This window comes from Heptranchias perlo, chromosome 18 (assembly GCF_035084215.1).
Source record: "Heptranchias perlo isolate sHepPer1 chromosome 18, sHepPer1.hap1, whole genome shotgun sequence".
NCBI classification, from domain to species: Eukaryota; Metazoa; Chordata; class Chondrichthyes; order Hexanchiformes; family Hexanchidae; genus Heptranchias; species Heptranchias perlo.
Genome location: NC_090342.1, coordinates 56299646 through 56318968, shown reverse-complemented (window position 1 = coordinate 56318968; position 19323 = coordinate 56299646). Strand labels below are relative to the sequence as shown.

Genomic DNA, 19323 nt, shown 5'->3' with positions numbered 1-19323 from the left:
TCCGGGCCCTTAATCCGGGTCCTTAATCCGAGTCCTTAATCCGGGTCCTTAATCCGAATCCTTAATCCGGGTCCTTAATCCGGGTCCTTAATCCGGGTCCTTAATCCGAATCCTTAATCCGGGTCCTTAATCCGGGTCCTTCCTAGTGTTTACGACTCAGCCACTCACTGGACACCGTCCCCGTGTTTATTCATTTGTGTGGAGAGTGAAGGAGAGGGAGGGAGGGGGAGAGTGAAGGAGAGGGAGGGGGAGAGTGAAGGAGAGGGAGGGGGAGAGTGAAGGAGAGGGAGAGTGAAGGAGAGGGAGGGGGAGAGTGAAGGAGAGGGAGAGTGAAGGAGAGGGAGGGAGGGGGAGAGTGAAGGAGAGGGAGGGGGAGAGTGAAGGAGAGGGAGGGGGAGAGTGAAGGAGAGGGAGGGGGAGAGTGAAGGAGAGGGAGGGAGAAAGAGAGGGAGGGAGAAGGAGAGGGAGGGAGAAGGAGAGGGAGGGAGGGTGAGAGTGAAGGAGAGGGAGGGAGGGTGAGAGTGAGAGTGAAGGAGAGGGAGGGAGGGTGAGAGTGAAGGAGAGGGAGGGAGGGTGAGAGTGAAGGAGAGGGAGGGAGGGTGAGAGAGTGAGAGTGGGGGAGAGTGAGAGTGGGGGAGAGTGAGAGTGGGGGAGAGTGAGAGTGGGGGAGAGTGAAGGAGGGTGAGAGTGAGAGAGGAGGGGAGATTGAGAGTGAAGGAGGGTGAGAGCGAAGGAGGGGAGAGTGAGAGTGAAGGAGAGTGAGAGCGAAGGAGGGGAGAGTGAGAGCGAAGGAAGGGGAGAGTGCCGGAGCCTCGGTCCCTGCGCTGGTCCAATAGATTGGTAGGGGAGTTTATAACGAGGGGACATAGATTTAAGGTGAGAGGGGAGAGATACAAAAGGGTCCAGAGGGGCAATTTTTTCACTCAAAGGGTGGTGAGTGTCTGGAACGAGCTGCCAGAGGCAGTAGTAGAGGCGGGTACAATTTTGTCTTTTAAAAAGCATTTGGACAGTTACATGGGTAAGATGGATATAGAGGGATATGGGCCAAGTGCAGGCACTTGGCCCAATTGGGACTAGCTTAGTGGTATAAACTGGGCGACATGGACATGTTGGGCTGAAGGGCCTGTTTCCATGTTGTAAACTTCTATGATTCTATGATTCTATGAATAACAGAAAATTTCTAAATAACAAATCTGTGCACAGAGGAGGGCACAATTATATCACTGGGACTGATACTGTCTCACAGTACAGGTTGTGTACACAGAGTTTATATACCAATATACCATAGGGATATAAACTTCAGCTCATCCAAAATTCTGCTGCCCATATCCTAACTCACACCAAGTCCCATCACCCCCGTGTTTGCTGACCTCCATTGGCTCCTGGTTAGGCAATGCCTCAATTTTAAAATCCTTGTTTTCAAATGGCCTCGCTCCTCCCTAGCTCTGTAACCTCCTCCAGCCCTACAACTCTCTGAGATCTCTGCACTCCTCTAGTTCTGGCCTCTTGCGCATCCATCACTCCCTTTGCCCCATCATTTGGCGGCCGTGCCTTCAGCTGTCTAGGCCCTAAGCTCTGGAATTCCCCCCCAAACCTCTCCGCCTCTCTGCCTCTCTCTCCTCCTTTAAGACGCTGCTTAAAACCTACCTCTCACCTGTTCTAACATCTCCCTATGTGGCTCGGTGACAAATTTTGTTTGATAATCGCTCCTGTGAACGCCTGGGACGTTTTGCTACATTAAAGTTGCTATATAAATGCAAGTTCTTATTGCTGATACTGTCTCACAGTGCAGGCTGTGTACACAAAGGGTACACTTGTATCATTGGGACTGATTGGTTACATCGTACCGTTGCAATTTTCCAACATTAATACAAATAAAGTTAAAAGTGTAAAAGTGAAAAAGGGCAGTGTTTTGAGTGATTTGAGTGTGGAAGAGAGTGTGAGCGGAGGTCCAGAACCCATGAGGCTTTCAGTGTGATGGATGATGCTGTAATGGTCATTGCCAGTATCATTGTCGACAGCTCCCAGATTGTAATTAAACACAGAATTGCAGAGCTCTCAGTATTACTGTTCCAGCCTCCTGTGACCAGGAAAAATCCCGCTAATTGCACCAGTCCAGTTCCCTGATTATCACATGGGATCTGCTCAGACATGAAAACAAATTGGTTGTCATGGTGCTGTCTCTGCTGGCTGAGGATAAACAGACACCTGAGATCACAGCTCCCAGTCTGCACACAGAGCACATTCAGGGGACGGGTGAAGATAAAGGGAGAGGGTAAGGGAGATATAGAAAGGAATGAAGAGATAAGAGAGTAAGTGAGGACCGAACTGCATTGAGCAAAGGAGCAGACAGAGGGAAGTTCGACAGGAATACTGACTGCAGCACACTGCAAGGAGGGAGTGTTTAAAGTACTGAACACAATCAGAATTGGAAGCAGGAATCAAAACACATAAATATATTTTTAGAGGGAGATTGAGATAGATAAAATGAACAAGAGAAAAGAGCAGAGACAGACTGTCAGAGAAATGGGAGGAAGAAAAGGAATTTTGTTACCTGCAAAATAGACAGAATGAAAGAACGAAGTTGCATTTATTTCTGCATCTCCTTTTCTCACTGTTCAAACAGATCAGAAGAAAAACCTACAAGGACAGAGAAGGATTGGCAGGACAGCCTGGTGTGTCGAGTTGTTGTCACCCTGAGGATGACGGCTGCGTTGCTAGGCACTGATCATCGGCGGGCTCTACTCCGGGGAGAGCTCACCAACCTCCCAGTGGACCAGTCCAATGTGGTTCGTGTGTTCATCAGCTCCACATTCACAGGTTCAGTACACAACACTTGTTGCACTTGTTTGTCATGCTTTAAATGAAGTGGAGAGTAGGGGCAGCCACCGGGGGCGAGTGCTGAGCCAGGGAGTCATCGAGGTGCCAGGTCCCACCATCCCCAATCTGTGCCGGGTTATTGGAACTCAGTTACAGCCACAGTAGGGAATCAACAACCGGCTTCTGTGGCCCGGGACAGGGAGAGAGTCGGAGTCCCTGCTCCTCATCGCTATACAGTGACCCTACTAGGACATGTGCGGACAATAGCTGAGAACAGGATTAGGCTCAGCCGCGCTGCCCCCATGGGTGAATATCCTGCTATTGTTTACTGTCTAGGTCACACATGAGGTGAGGTAGTAGAGTCAAGTGATATGGAGCGAAAATTGGTTTGGAAAACCATCCCTGAACGCACCTGCCAAACGGTATCTCTTACCACCTTTAGTCGTTTTGTTCTGTGGAACCTGTAAAATCGACGGGCAGATCTCCCATGCCATTGCTCCAGGTGAGTGGTGAAGGTGGGATATTTGATAACGGGGTGGGGGGGACTTTCAACCAGGTGAGGTGGGCAAAGTGTGTCAGGAAGTAATTGAGACGTTTATAGGAAGTGAATGTTATACTTGTATAGATGGAGGTATGGGGGGGGGCACGATCTGCAAATTTGCAGAAGATACCAAGATCTGTGCGAGTGTCAGGACTGTAGATGATGCTCGATGGCTTCAGGTGGATCTTGATGTGTGGGGGGATTGGGCTCGGACAGGCAAATGATGTTTAATTTGGAGAAGTGCAGTGTTATGCACGTGGGCGGGACAAATGCTCAACCTACACACCGCCTTCAGGGAAAAGCATTAAACCAGGTGGAGAAAGAAAGAGATCTGGGCGTTCTAGTGCGCAGATCTCTAAAGGTTCATGAGCAATGCTATGAAGTGATAGCTGGGACGAATAGGATGTTGGTGCATTGACAGGACAATTGACTATAAGACAAAGCATATCATTTTGCCTTGTACAAGACCTTGGTCAGGCCCCAGTTGGAATACTGTGTCCAGTTTTAGTCTCCTCACATGGTGGGTGATATTGAGGCTTTGGAAAGGGTGCAGAGGAGGGTCACTAGACTAATTCCCAGCTTAAAGCATCTTAGCAATCAAGATCGGCTAAAAGAGCTGGGACTCTAAACTCGAGAAGCGTAGACTATGGGGTGATCTGACTGAGGTTTATAAGATGATGAAAGGAATAGATTGTGCTCCAGTTGACAGTTTGTTCCAATTAAATGGGTTAGGGAGGACCAGGGGTGACAACTTTAAGTTGTACAAGGCCAGATCGAGATTAGGGGCTTGATTTTACAATGGTGGCGCGTTGGCAGGGGCGGGGAGTGAAGGGGCGCGTGGCAAACCCACGGGAACAAAACTTACCGTTTCTGACGCGATCTCACGGTGATTGATGATGATTAATGTCCTCTTCGGGTTTCAAACCCGGCAACTAGTCTGATTGACAGGCTGGCTGCCATCAGGAGCTGCAATGTTGGGGGGGGGGGGGTGGCGAGAAAGAGAGAGAGTGAGACGTCATCCGGCACTGGACTGGAAGACCGGGGTGGGGGGGGGAGAAGATCAGGGGGGAGAATGGAAGATTGGGGGGGAGAATGGAAGATTGGGGGGGGGAGAATGGAAGATTGGGGGGGGGAGAATGGAAGATTGGGGGGGAGAATGGAAGATTGGGGGGGGGAGAATGGAAGATTGGGGGGGAGAATGGAAGATTGGGGGGGGGAGAATGGAAGATCGGGGGGAGAATGGAAGATCGGGGGGGAGAATGGAAGATCGGGGGGAGAATGGGAGTTCGGGGGAGGGAGAATGGAAGATCGGGGGGAGAATGGAAGATCGGGGGGGAGAATGGGAGTTCGGGGGAGGGAGAATGGAAGATCGGGGGGAGAATGGAAGATCGGGGGGGGAGAATGGAAGATCGGGGGAGAAGGTAAGATCGGGGGGAGAATGTAAGATCGCGGGGGGGAGAATGGAAGATCGGGGGGAGAATGGAAGATCGGGGGGAGAATGGAAGATCGGGGGAGGGAGAATGGAAGATCGGGGGGAGAATGGAAGATCGGGGGGGAGAATGGAAGATCGGGGCAGGGAGAATGAAAGATCGAAGGGGAGAGTGGAAGATCGGGGGGAGAAGAGCGGGGGGAGAAGATCAGGGGGAGAAGAGCGGGGGGGAGAAGAGCGGGGGGAGAAGATCGGGGGAGAAGAGTGGGGAGAGAAGATCGGGGGGAGAAGATCGGGGGGAGAAGAGCGGGGGAGAAGAGCGGGGGAGGAGATCGGGGGGGGAGAATGGAAGATCGGTGGGGAGAATGGAAGATCGGGGGGGAGAGGGGAAGATCAGGGGGGGAGAATGGAAGATCGGGGGAGAAGGTAAGATCGCGGGGGGAGAATGGAAGATCAGGGGGGGAGAATGGAAGATCGGGGGAGAAGGGAAGATCGGGGGCAGAATGGAAGATCGGGGAAGAAGGTAAGATCGGGGGGAGAATGGAAGATCGGAGGGGAGAATGGAAGATCGGGGGAGAAGGGAAGATCGGGGGGAGAATGGAAGATCGGAGGGGAGAATGGAAGATCGGGGGGGAAGAATGGAAGATCGGAGGGGGAGAATGGAAGATTAGGGGGGGACAATGGAAGATCGGGGGGGGGAGAATGGAAGATCGGGGGGGGAGAATGGAAGAGCGGGGGGAGAAGAATGGAAGATCGGGGGGAGAATGGAAGATTGGGGGGGAGAATGGAAGATTGGGGGGAGAAAAATGGAAGATCGGGGGGAGAATGGAAAATCAGGGGGAGAAGAATGGAAGATCGGGGGGATAATGGAAGATCGGAGGGAGAATGGAAGATCGTGGGGGAGAATGGAAGATTGGGGGGGGAGAATGGAAGATCGGGGGGAAGAATGGAAGATCGGGGGGGAGAATGGAAGATCGGGGGGGAGAATGGAAGATCGGAGGGGGAGAATGGAAGATCGGAGGGAGAAAGGAAGATCAGGGGGAGAAGAATGGAAGATTGGGGGGGAAAATGGAAGATCAGGGGGAGAAAAATGGAAGATCGGGGGGAGAATGGAAAATCAGGGGGAGAAGAATGGAAGATCGGGGGGATAATGGAAGATCGGAGGGAGAATGGAAGATCGAGGGGGAAGAATGGAAGATCGGGGGGGAAGAATGGAAGATCGGGGGAGAATGGAAGATCGGAGGGAGAATGGAAGATCGGGGGGAGAATGGAAGATCGGAGGGAGAATGGAAGATCGGGGGGGCAGAATGGAAGATCGGGGGGGAAGAATGGAAGATCGGGGGGATAATGGAAGATCGGGGGGGGGGAGAATGGAAGATCGGGGTGAGATTGGAAGATCTGGGGGGAGAATGGAAGATCGGGGGGGGAGAATGGAAGATCAGGGGGAGAAGAATGGAAGGTCGGAGGGAGAATGGAAGATATGGGGGGGAAGAATAGAAGATCAGGGGGAGAATGGAAGATCGGGGGTAGAATGGAAGATCGGGGGGGGAAGAATGGAAGATCGGGGGGCAAGAATGGAAGATCGGGGGGGGAGAATGGAAGATCGGGGGGAGAATGGAAGATCGGGGGGAGAAGAATGGAAGATCGGGGGGAGAATGGAAGATTGGGGGGGAGAATGAAAGATCAGGGGGAGAAGAATGGAAGATTGGGGGGGAGAATGGAAGATCAGGGTGAGAAGAATGGAAGATCAGGGGGAGAAGAATGGAAGATCGGGGGGAGAATGGAAGATCGGGGGGGAAGAATGGAAGATTGGGGGGGGGAAGAATGGAAGATTGGAGGGGGAGAATGGAAGATCGGGGGTGAAGAATGGAAGATCGGGGGGAGAATGGAAGATCGGGGGGAGAATGGAAGATCGGGGGTGGAGAAGGGAAGATCGAGGGTGAAGAATGGAAGATCGGGGGGAGAATGGAAGATCGGGGGGAGAATGGAAGATCGGGGGGAGAATGGAAGATCAGGGGGAGAAGAATGGAAGATCGGGGGGAGAATGGAAGATCGGGGGGAGAATGGAAGATCGGGGGGGGAAGAATGGAAGATCGGGGCGGGAGAATGGAAGATCGGGGGGAGAATGAAAGATTGGGGGTGGAGAATGGAAGATCAGGGGGAGAAGAATGGAAGATCGGAGGGAGAATGGAAGATCGGGGGGGAAGAATGGAAGATCGGAGGGGGAGAATGGAAGATCGGGGGGAGAATGGAAGATCGGGGGGGAGAATGGAAGATCGGGGGGGGGGGAGGGGAAGATCAGGGGGGGAGAGGGGAAGATCATGGGGGGAGAATGGAAGATCGGGGGAGAAGGTAAGATCGCGGGGGGAGAATGGAAGATCAGGGGGGGAGAATGGAAGATCAGGCGGGGAGAATGGAAGATCGGGGGGAGAATGGAAGATCGGGGGGAGAATGGAAGATCGGGGGGAGAATGGAAGATCGGGGGGAGAATGGAAGATCGGGGGGGAGAATGGAAGATCGGGGGGAAGAATGGAAGATCGGAGGGGGAGAATGGAAGATCGGGGGGAGAATGGAACATCGGGGGTAGAATGGAAGATCAGGGGGGAAGAATGGAAGATCGGGGGGGAAGAATGGAAGATCGGGGGGGGAAGAATGGAAGACCGGGGGGAGAATGGAAGATCGGGGGGAGAAGAATGAAGGATCGGGGGGAGAATGGTAGATTGGGGGGGAGAATGAAAGATCAGGGGGAGAAGAATGGAAGATTGGGGGGGAGAATGGAAGATCAGGGGGAGAAGAATGGAAGATCAGGGGGAGAAGAATGGAAGATCGGGGGGAGAATGGAAGATCAGGGGGGGAGACTGGAAGATCGGCGGGGAAGAATGGAAGATCGGGGGTGAAGAATGGATGATCGGGGGGAGAATGGAAGATCGGGGGGAGAATGGAAGATCGGGGGGGGGAGAATGGAAGATCGGGGGTGAAGAATGGAAGATCGGGGGGAGAATGGAAGATCGGGGGGAGAATGGAAGATCGGGGGTGAAGAATGGAAGATCGGGGGGGAAAGAATGGAAGATCGGGGGTGAAGAATGGATGATCGGGGGGAGAATGGAAGATCGGGGGGAGAATGGAAGATCGGGGGGGGAGAATGGAAGATCAGGGGGGGGAGAATGGAAGATCGGGGGTGAAGAATGGAAGATCGGGGGGAGAATGGAAGATCGGGGGGAGAATGGAAGATCGGGGGTGAAGAATGGAAGATCGGGGGGAGAATGGAAGATCAGGGGGGAAGAATGGAAGATCGGGGGAGAAGAATGGAAGATCAGGGGGGAAGAATGGAAGATCGGGGGAGAAGAATGGAAGATCGGGGGGAGAATGGAAGATCGGGAGGGGAATGGAAGATCGGGGGGAGAATGGAAGATCGGGGGGAGAATGGGAGATCGGGGGGGGGGAGAATGGAAGATCAGGGGGGAAGAATGGAAGATCGGGGGAGAAGAATGGAAGATCGGGGGGAGAATGGAAGATCGGGGGGGGAAGAATGGAAGATCGGGGTGAGAATGGAAGATCGGGGGGGGAGAATGGAAGATCAGGGGGGGAAGAATGGAAGATCGGGGGGGAGAATGGAAGATCGGGGGGGGGAGAGGGGAAGATCAGGGGGGGGAGAGGGGAAGATCAGGGGGGGAGAATGGAAGATCGGGGGAGAAGGTAAGATCGCGGGGGGAGAATGGAAGATCAGGGGGGGAGAATGGAAGATCAGGGGGGGAGAATGGAAGATCGGGGGGAGAATGGAAGATCGGGGGAGAAGCGAAGATTGGGGGGGAGAATGGAAGATCGGGGGGGGGAGAATGGAAGATGGGGAGGAGAATGGAAGATCGGGGGGAGAATGGAAGATCAGGGGGAGAAGAATGGAAGATCGGGGGGAGAATGGAAGATCTGTGGGGAAGAATGGAAGATCGGGGGGAGAATGGAAGATCGGGGGGGAAGAATGGAAGATCGGGGGGGAAGAATGGAAGATCGGGGGGAAGAATGGAAGAACGGGGGGAGAATGGTAGATTGGGGGGGAGAATGAAAGATCAGGGGGAGAAGAATGGAAGATTGGGGGGGAGAATGGAAGATCAGGGGGAGAAGAATGGAAGATCGGGGGAGAATGAAAGATCAGGGGGAGAAGAATGGAAGATCGGGGGGAGAATGGAAGATCGGGGGGGAAGAATGGAAGATCGGGGGGGAAGAATGGAAGATCGGAGGGAGAATGGAAGATCGGGGGGAAGAATGGAAGATCGGGGGGAGAATGGAAGATCGGGGGAGAAGAATGGAAGATCGGGGGGAGAATGGAAGATCGGGGGGGGGGAGAATGGAAGATCAGGGGGAGAAGAATGGAAGATCGGAGGGAGAATGGAAGAACGGGGGGGAAGAATGGAAGATCGGAGGGGAGAATGGAAGATCGGGGGGGGAGAGGGGAAGATCAGGGGGGGAGAAGGGAAGATCGCGGGAGAAGGTAAGATCGCGGGGGGAGAATGGAAGATCAGGGGGGGAGAATGGAAGATCGGGGGGGAGAATGGAAGATCGGGGGAGAAGGGAAGATCGGGGGCAGAATGGAAGATAGGGGAAGAAGGTAAGATCGGGGGGAGAATGGAAGATCAAGGGGGGGGAGAATGGAAGATCGGGGGGGAGAATGGAAGATCAAGGGGGGGGAGAATGGAAGATCGGGGGGGAGAATGGAAGATCGGGGGGGGAGAATGGAAGATCAGGGGGGGAGAATGGAAGATCAAGGGGGGGGAGAATGGAAGATCGGGGGGAGAATGGTAGATTGGAGGAGGAAGAATGGATGATCGGGGGGGGAGAATGGAAGATCAGGGGGAGAAGAATGGAAGATCGGGGGGAGAATGGTAGATTGGAGGGGGAAGAATGGATGATCGGGGGGGGAGAATGGAAGATCAGGGGGAGAAGAATGGAAGATCGGGGGGAGAATGGTAGATTGGAGGAGGAAGAATGGATGATCGGGGGCGAAGAATGGAAGATCGGGGGGAGAATGGAAGATCGGGGGAGAATGGTAGATTGGGGGGGAGAATGGAAGATCAGGGGGAGAAGAATGGAAGATCGGGGGAGAATGGTAGATTGGGGGGGAGAATGGAAGATCAGGGGGAGAAGAATGGAAGATCGGGGGAGAATGGAAGATCAGGGGGAGAAGAATGGAAGATCGGGGGGAGAATGGAAGATCGGGGGGGAAGAATGGAAGATCGGGGGGAGAATGGTAGATTGGGGGGGAGAATGAAAGATCAGGGGGAGAAGAATGGAAGATTCGGGGGGAGAATGGAAGATCAGGGGGAGAAGAATGGAAGATCGGGGGAGAATGGAAGATCAGGCGGAGAAGAATGGAAGATCGGGGGGAGAATGGAAGATCGGGGGGGAAGAATGGAAGATCGGGGGGGAAGAATGGAAGATCGGGGGGAAGAATGGAAGAACGGGGGGAGAATGGTAGATTGGGGGGGAGAATGAAAGATCAGGGGGAGAAGAATGGAAGATTGGGGGGGAGAATGGAAGATCAGGGGGAGAAGAATGGAAGATCGGGGGGAGAATGGAAGATCGGGGGGGAAGAATGGAAGATCGGGGGGGAAGAATGGAAGATCGGGGGGAAGAATGGAAGATCGGAGGGAGAATGGAAGAACGGGGGGGAAGAATGGAAGATCGGGGGGGGGGAGAATGGAAGATCGGAGGGAGAATGGAAGAACGGGGGGGAAGAATGGAAGATCGGAGGGGGAGAATGGAAGATCGGGGGGGGAGAGGGGAAGATCAGGGGGGGAGAAGGGAAGATCGCGGGAGAAGGTAAGATCGCGGGGGGAGAATGGAAGATCAGGGGGGGAGAATGGAAGATCAGGGGGGGAGAATGGAAGATCAGGGGGGGAGAATGGAAGATCGGGGGGGAGAATGGAAGATCGGGGGGGAGAATGGAAGATCGGGGGGGAGAATGGAAGATCGGGGGAGAAGGGAAGATCGGGGGGGGGAGAATGGAAGATCGGGGGGAGAATGGAAGATCAAGGGGGGGGAGAATGGAAGATCGGGGGGGAGAATGGAAGATCGGGGGGGGAGAATGGAAGATCAGGGGGGGGAGAATGGAAGATCGGGGGGGGGAGAATGGAAGATCAGGCGGGGAGAATGGAAGATCAGGGGGAGAAGAATGGAAGATCGGGGGGAGAATGGTAGATTGGGGGAGAATGGTAGATTGGGGGGGAGAATGGAAGATCAGGGGGAGAAGAATGGATGATCGGGGGGGGAGAATGGAAGATCGGGGGGAGAATGGAAGATCGGGGGAGAATGGTAGATTGGGGGGGAGAATGGAAGATCAGGGGGAGAAGAATGGAAGATCGGGGGAGAATGGTAGATTGGGGGGGAGAATGGAAGATCAGGGGGAGAAGAATGGAAGATCGGGGGAGAATGGAAGATCAGGGGGAGAAGAATGGAAGATCGGGGGGAGAATGGAAGATCGGGGGGGAAGAATGGAAGATCGGGGGGGAAGAATGGAAGATCGGGGGGAAGAATGGAAGATTCGGGGAGAAGAATGGAAGATCGGGGGGAGAATGGAAGATCGGGGGGGGAAGAATGGAAGATCGGGGCGGGAGAATGGAAGATCGGGGGGAGAATGGAAGATCGGGGGGGGGGAGAATGGAAGATCAGGGGGAGAAGAATGGAAGATCGGAGGGAGAATGGAAGAACGGGGGGGAAGAATGGAAGATCGGAGGGGAGAATGGAAGATCGGGTGGGGAGAGGGGAAGATCAGGGGGGGAGAAGGGAAGATCGCGGGAGAAGGTAAGATCGCGGGGGGAGAATGGAAGATCAGGGGGGGAGAATGGAAGATCAGGGGGGGAGAATGGAAGATCGGGGGGGGAAAAATGGAAGATCAGGGGGGGGAGAATGGAAGATCGGGGGGAGAATGGTAGATTGGAGGGGGAAGAATGGATGATCGGGGGGGGAGAATGGAAGATCAGGGGGAGAAGAATGGAAGATCGGGGGGAAAATGGTAGATTGGAGGAGGAAGAATGGATGATCGGGGGCGAAGAATGGAAGATCGGGGGGAGAATGGAAGATCAGGGGGGGAGAATGGAAGATCGGGGGGGAGAATGGAAGATCGGGGGGGAGAATGGAAGATCGGGGGAGAAGGGAAGATCGGGGGCAGAATGGAAGATCGGGGAAGAAGGTAAGATCGGGGGGAGAATGGAAGATCAAGGGGGGGGAGAATGGAAGATCGGGGGGGAGAATGGAAGATCAGGGGGGGAGAATGGAAGATCGGGGGGGGGAAATGGAAGATCAGGGGGGGGGAGAATGGAAGATCGGGGGGGGAGAATGGAAGATCGGGGGGGGGAAATGGAAGATCAGGGGGGGGGAGAATGGAAGATCGGGGGGGGGAGAATGGAAGATCGGGGGGGGAGAATGGAAGATCAGGCGGGGAGAATGGAAGATCAGGGGGAGAAGAATGGAAGATCGGGGGGAGAATGGAAGATCAGGGGGAGAAGAATGGAAGATCAGGGGGAGAAGAATGGAAGATCAGGGGGAGAATGGAAGATCAGGGGGAGAAGAATGGAAGATCAGGGGGAGAATGGAAGATCAGGGGGAGAAGAATGGAAGATCGGGGGGAGAATGGAAGATCGGGGGGGAAGAATGGAAGATCGGGGGGGAAGAATGGAAGATTGGAGGGGGAGAATGGAAGATCGGGGGGAAGAATGGAAGATCGGGGGGGAAGAATGGAAGATCGGGGGAGAATGGAAGATCGGAGGGAGAATGGAAGATCAGGGGGAAGAATGGAAGATCGGGGGGGAGAATGGAAGATCGGGGGGGAGAATGGAAGATCGTGGGGAGAATGTAAGATCGGGGGGGGAGAATGGAAGATCGGGGGGAGAATGGAAGATCGGGGGGGAGAATGGAAGATCGGGGGGGGAAGAATAGAAGATCGGAGGGGGAGAATTGAAGATCGGGGGGAGAATGGAAGATCGGAGGGAGAATGGAAGATCGGCGGGGAAGAATGGAAGATCGGGAGGGAGAATGGAAGATCGGGGGGGGAAGAATAGAAGATCGGAGGGGGAGAATTGAAGATCGGGGGGAGAATGGAAGATCGGAGGGTGAATGGAAGATCGGCGGGGAGAATGGAAGATCGGGGGAGAAGGGAAGATCGGGGGCAGAATGGAAGATCGGGGAAGAAGGTAAGATCGGGGGGAGAATGGAAGATCAGGGGGGGAGAATGGAAGATCAGCGGGGGAGAATGGAAGATCAGGGGGGGGAGAATGGAAGATCGGGGGGGAGAATGGAAGATCAGGGGGGTAGAATGGAAGATCGGGGGGGAGAATGGAAGATCGGGGGGGAGAATGGAAGATCGGGGGGGAGAATGGAAGATCGGGGGGGGAGAATGGAAGATCGGAGGGGGAGAATGGAAGATCAGGGGGAGAATGGAAGATCGGGGGGAGAATGGAAGATCGGGGGGAGAATGGAAGATTGGGGGGAGAATGGGAGATTGGGGGGGAGAATGGAAGATCAGGGGGAGAATGGAAGATCGGGGGGAGAATGGAAGATCGGGGGGAGAATGGAAGATCGGGGGGAGAATGGAAGATTGGGGGGAGAATGGAAGATTGGGGGGGAGAATGGAAGATCAGGGGGAGAAAAATGGAAGATCGGGGGGAGAATGGAAGATCAGGGGGAGAAGAATGGAAGATCGGGGGGAGAATGGAAGATCGGAGGGTGAATGGAAGATCGGGGGGGAAGAATGGAAGATCGGGGGAGAATGGAAGATCGGAGGGAGAATGGAAGATCGGGGGGCAGAAGGGAAGATCGGGGGGAAGAATGGAAGATCGGGGGAGAAGAATGGAAGATCGGGGGGAGAATGGAAGATCGGGGGGGAAGAATGGAAGATCGGGGGGAGAAGAATGGAAGATCGGAGGGAGAATGGAAGAACGGGGGGGAAGAATGGAAGATCGGAGGGGAGAATGGAAGATCGGGGGGGGAGAGGGGAAGATCAGGGGGGGAGAATGGAAGATCAGGGGGGGAGAATGGAAGATCGGGGGGGAGAATGGAAGATCGGGGGGGAGAATGGAAGATCGGGGGAGAAGGGAAGATCGGGGGCAGAATGGAAGATCGGGGAAGAAGGTAAGATCGGGGGGAGAATGGAAGATCAAGGGGGGGGAGAATGGAAGATTGGGGGGGAGAATGGAAGATCAGGGTGAGAAGAATGGAAGATCAGGGGGAGACGAATGGAAGATCGGGGGGAGAATGGAAGATCAGGGGGAGAAGAATGGAAGATCGGGGGGAGAATGGAAGATCGGGGGGGAAGAATGGAAGATCTGGGGGGAAGAATGGAAGATTGGAGGGGGAGAATGGAAGATCGGGGGGGAAGAATGGATGATCGGGGGGGGGAGAATGGAAGATCAGGGGGAGAAGAATGGAAGATCGGGGGGAGAATGGAAGATCAGGGGGAGAAGAATGGAAGATCGGGGGGAGAATGGAAGATCGGGGGGGAAGAATGGAAGATCGGGGGGGAAGAATGGAAGATCGGGGGGAAGAATGGAAGATTGGGGGGGTAGAATGGAAGATCAGGGGGGAAGAATGGAAGATCGGGGGAGAAGAATGGAAGATCGGGGGGAGAATGGAAGATCGGGGGGGGAGAATGGAAGATCAAGGGGGGGGAGAATGGAAGATCGGGGGGAGAATGGAAGATCAAGGGGGGGGAGAATGGAAGATCGGGGGGGAGAATGGAAGATCGGGGGGGGAGAATGGAAGATCAGGGGGGAAGAATGGAAGATCGGGGGAGAAGAATGGAAGATCGGGGGGAGAATGGAAGATCGGGGGGGGAGAATGGAAGATCAAGGGGGGGGAGAATGGAAGATCGGGGGGAGAATGGAAGATCAAGGGGGGGGAGAATGGAAGATCGGGGGGGAGAATGGAAGATCGGGGGGGGAGAATGGAAGATCAGGGCGGGAGAATGGAAGATCGGGGGGGAAAATGGAAGATCAGGGGGGGGAGAATGGAAGATCGGGGGGGGAGAATGGAAGATCAGGGGGAGAAGAATGGAAGATCGGGGGGAGAATGGTAGATTGGAGGGGGAAGAATGGATGATCGGGGGGGGAGAATGGAAGATCAGGGGGAGAAGAATGGAAGATCGGGGGGAGAATGGTAGATTGGAGGAGGAAGAATGGATGATCGGGGGCGAAGAATGGAAGATCGGGGGGAGAATGGAAGATCGGGGGAGAATGGTAGATTGGGGGGGAGAATGGAAGATCGGGGGAGAAGAATGGAAGATCGGGGGAGAATGGTAGATTGGGGGGGAGAATGGAAGATCAGGGGGAGAAGAATGGAAGATCGGGGGAGAATGGAAGATCAGGGGGAGAAGAATGGAAGATCGGGGGGAGAATGGAAGATCGGGGGGGAAGAATGGAAGATCGGGGGGGAAGAATGGAAGATCGGGGGGAAGAATGGAAGATTCGGGGAGAAGAATGGAAGATCGGGGGGAGAATGGAAGATCGGGGGGGGAAGAATGGAAGATCGGGGCGGGAGAATGGAAGATCGGGGGGAGAATGGAAGATCGGGGGGGGGGAGAATGGAAGATCAGGGGGAGAAGAATGGAAGATCGGAGGGAGAATGGAAGAACGGGGGGGAAGAATGGAAGATCGGAGGGGAGAATGGAAGATCGGGTGGGGAGAGGGGAAGATCAGGGGGGGAGAAGGGAAGATCGCGGGAGAAGGTAAGATCGCGGGGGGAGAATGGAAGATCAGGGGGGGAGAATGGAAGATCAGGGGGGGAGAATGGAAGATCGGGGGAGAAGGGAAGATCAAGGTGGGGGAGAATGGAAGATCAAGGTGGGGGAGAATGGAAGATCGGGGGAGAAGGGAAGATCAAGGGGGGGGAGAATGGAAGATCGGGGGGGAGAATGGAAGATCGGGGGGGAGAATGGAAGATCAGGGGGGGAGAATGGAAGATCAGGGGGGGAGAATGGAAGATCGGGGGAGAAGGGAAGATCAAGGGGGGGGAGAATGGAAGATCGGGGGGGAGAATGGAAGATCAAGGTGGGGGAGAATGGAAGATCGGGGGGGAGAATGGAAGATCGGGGGGGAGAATGGAAGATCAGGGGGGGAGAATGGAAGATCGGGGGGGGAAAATGGAAGATCAGGGGGGGGGAGAATGGAAGATCGGGGGGGGAAAATGGAAGATCAGGGGGGGGAGAATGGAAGATCGGGGGGGGAGAATGGAAGATCGGGGGGGAGAATGGAAGATCGGGGAAGAAGGGAAGATCGGGGGGAGAATGGAAGATCAAGGGGGGAGAATGGAAGATCGGGGGGGGAAAATGGAAGATCAGGGGGGGGGAGAATGGAAGATCGGGGGGGGAGAATGGAAGATCAGGCGGGGAGAATGGAAGATCAGGGGGAGAAGAATGGAAGATCGGGGGGAGAATGGAAGATCAGGGGGAGAAGAATGGAAGATCGGGGGGAGAATGGTAGATTGGGGGGGGAGAATGAAAGATCAGGGGGAGAAGAATGGAAGATTGGGGGGGAGAATGGAAGATCAGGGGGGGAGAATGGAAGATCGGGGGGGGAAAATGGAAGATCAGGGGGGGGGAGAATGGAAGATCGGGGGGGGAGAATGGAAGATCAGGCGGGGAGAATGGAAGATCAGGGGGAGAAGAATGGAAGATCGGGGGGAGAATGGAAGATCAGGGGGAGAAGAATGGAAGATCGGGGGGAGAATGGTAGATTGGGGGGGAGAATGAAAGATCAGGGGGAGAAGAATGGAAGATTGGGGGGGAGAATGGAAGATCAGGGGGAGAAGAATGGAAGATCAGGGGGAGAATGGAAGATCAGGGGGAGAAGAATGGAAGATCGGGGGGAGAATGGAAGATCGGGGGGGAAGAATGGAAGATCGGGGGGGAAGAATGGAAGATCGGGGGAGAATGGAAGATCGGAGGGAGAATGGAAGATCGGGGGGGAAGAATGGATGATCGGAGGGGAAGAATGGAAGATCGGGGGGGAAGAATGGAAGATCGGGGGAGAATGGAAGATCGGAGGGAGAATGGAAGATCAGGGGGAAGAATGGAAGATCTGAGGTGGAGAATGGAAGATCGGGGGGAGAATGGAAGATCGGGGGGGAGAATGGAAGATCGGGGGGGGAGAATGGAAGATCGGGGGGAGAATGGAAGATCGGGGGGGGAGAATGGAAGATCGGGGGAGAATGGAAGATCGGGAGGGAGAATGGAAGATCGGGGGGGGAAGAATAGAAGATCGGAGGGGGAGAATTGAAGATCGGGGGGAGAATGGAAGATCGGGGGGAGAATGGAAGATCGGGGGGGAGAATGGAAGATCGGCGGGGAGAATGGAAGATCGGGGGAGAAGGGAAGATCGGGGAAGAAGGTAAGATCGGGGGGAGAATGGAAGATCAGGGGGGGAGAATGGAAGATCAGGGGGGGAGAATGGAAGATCAGGGGGGGAGAATGGAAGATCAGGGGGGGGAGAATGGAAGATCGGGGGGGAGAATGGAAGATCAGGGGGGTAGAATGGAAGATCGGTGGGGAGAATGGCAGATCGGGGGGGAGAATGGAAGATCGGGGGGGAGAATGGAAGATCGGGGAGGGAGAATGGAAGATCGGAAGGGGAGAATGGAAGATCAGGGGGAGAATGGAAGATCGGGGGGTAGAATGGAAGATCAGGGGGGGGAGAATGGAAGATCGGTGGGGAGAATGGAAGATCAGGGGGGGGAGAATGGAAGATCAGGGGGAGAATGGAAGATCGGGGGGAGAATGGAAGATCGGGGGGAGAATGGAAGATTGGGGGGGAGAATGGAAGATCAGTGGGAGAAGAATGGAAGATCGGGGGGAGAATGGAAGATCGGAGGGTGAATGGAAGATTGGGGGGGAGAATGGAAGATCAGGGGGAGAAGAATGGAAGATCGGGGGGAGAATGGAAGATCGGAGGGTGAATGGAAGATCGGGGGGGAAGAATGGAAGATCGGGGGAGAATGGAAGATCGGGGGGCAGAAGGGAAGATCGGAGGGGGAGAATGGAAGATCGGGGGGATAATGGAAGATCGGGGGGGGGAGAATGGAAGATCGGGGGTAGAGAATCGAAGATCAGGGTGAGAAGAATGGAAGATCGGAGGGAGAATGGAAGATCGGGGGGCAAGAATGGAAGATCGGAGGGGGAGAATGGAAGATCAGGGGGAGAATGGAAGATCGGGGGGGAGAATGGAAGATCGGGGGGGACGAATGGAAGATCGGAGTGGGAGAATGGAAGATCGGGGGGAGAATGGAACATCGGGGGTAGAATGGAAGATCGGGGGGAAGAATGGAAGATCGGAGGGGGAGAATGGAAGATCGGGGGGATAATGGAAGATCGGGGGGGGGAGAATGGAAGATCGGGGGTAGAGAATCGAAGATCAGGGTGAGAAGAATGGAAGATCGGAGGGAGAATGGAAGATCGGGGGGCAAGAATGGAAGATCGGAGGGGGAGAATGGAAGATCAGGGGGAGAATGGAAGATCGGAGGGAGAATGGAAGATCAGGGGGAAGAATGGAAGATCTGAGGTGGAGAATGGAAGATCGGGGGGAGAATGGAAGATCGGGGGGGAGAATGGAAGATCGGGGGGGGAGAATGGAAGATCGGGGGGAGAATGGAAGATCGGGGGGGGAGAATGGAAGATCGGGGGAGAATGGAAGATCGGGAGGGAGAATGGAAGATCGGGGGGGGAAGAATAGAAGATCGGAGGGGGAGAATTGAAGATCGGGGGGAGAATGGAAGATCGGGGGGAGAATGGAAGATCGGGGGGGAGAATGGAAGATCGGCGGGGAGAATGGAAGATCGGGGGAGAAGGGAAGATCGGGGAAGAAGGTAAGATCGGGGGGAGAATGGAAGATCAGGGGGGGAGAATGGAAGATCAGGGGGGGAGAATGGAAGATCAGGGGGGGAGAATGGAAGATCAGGGGGGGGAGAATGGAAGATCGGGGGGGAGAATGGAAGATCAGGGGGGTAGAATGGAAGATCGGTGGGGAGAATGGCAGATCGGGGGGGAGAATGGAAGATCGGGGGGGAGAATGGAAGATCGGGGAGGGAGAATGGAAGATCGGAAGGGGAGAATGGAAGATCAGGGGGAGAATGGAAGATCGGGGGGTAGAATGGAAGATCAGGGGGGGGAGAATGGAAGATCGGTGGGGAGAATGGAAGATCAGGGGGGGGAGAATGGAAGATCAGGGGGAGAATGGAAGATCGGGGGGAGAATGGAAGATCGGGGGGAGAATGGAAGATTGGGGGGGAGAATGGAAGATCAGTGGGAGAAGAATGGAAGATCGGGGGGAGAATGGAAGATCGGAGGGTGAATGGAAGATTGGGGGGGAGAATGGAAGATCAGGGGGAGAAGAATGGAAGATCGGGGGGAGAATGGAAGATCGGAGGGTGAATGGAAGATCGGGGGGGAAGAATGGAAGATCGGGGGAGAATGGAAGATCGGGGGGCAGAAGGGAAGATCGGAGGGGGAGAATGGAAGATCGGGGGGATAATGGAAGATCGGGGGGGGGAGAATGGA

At 54.9% G+C, this 19323-nt stretch overlaps 1 protein-coding gene across 1 annotated transcript in view; it reads left to right on the top strand.

Annotated features, from left to right (window-relative positions):
• The first annotated feature begins 2632 nt into the window (after positions 1-2632).
• The window catches only part of nwd1 (NACHT and WD repeat domain containing 1), a 200439-nt gene continuing 183748 nt past the window's right edge, over positions 2633-19323 (top strand). The window contains exon 1 of the mRNA XM_067999939.1: positions 2633-2820. Within this exon, the coding sequence (XP_067856040.1) occupies positions 2703-2820 (118 nt within the window). The 5' untranslated portion in view covers positions 2633-2702. The remainder of the gene's footprint in view (positions 2821-19323) is intronic.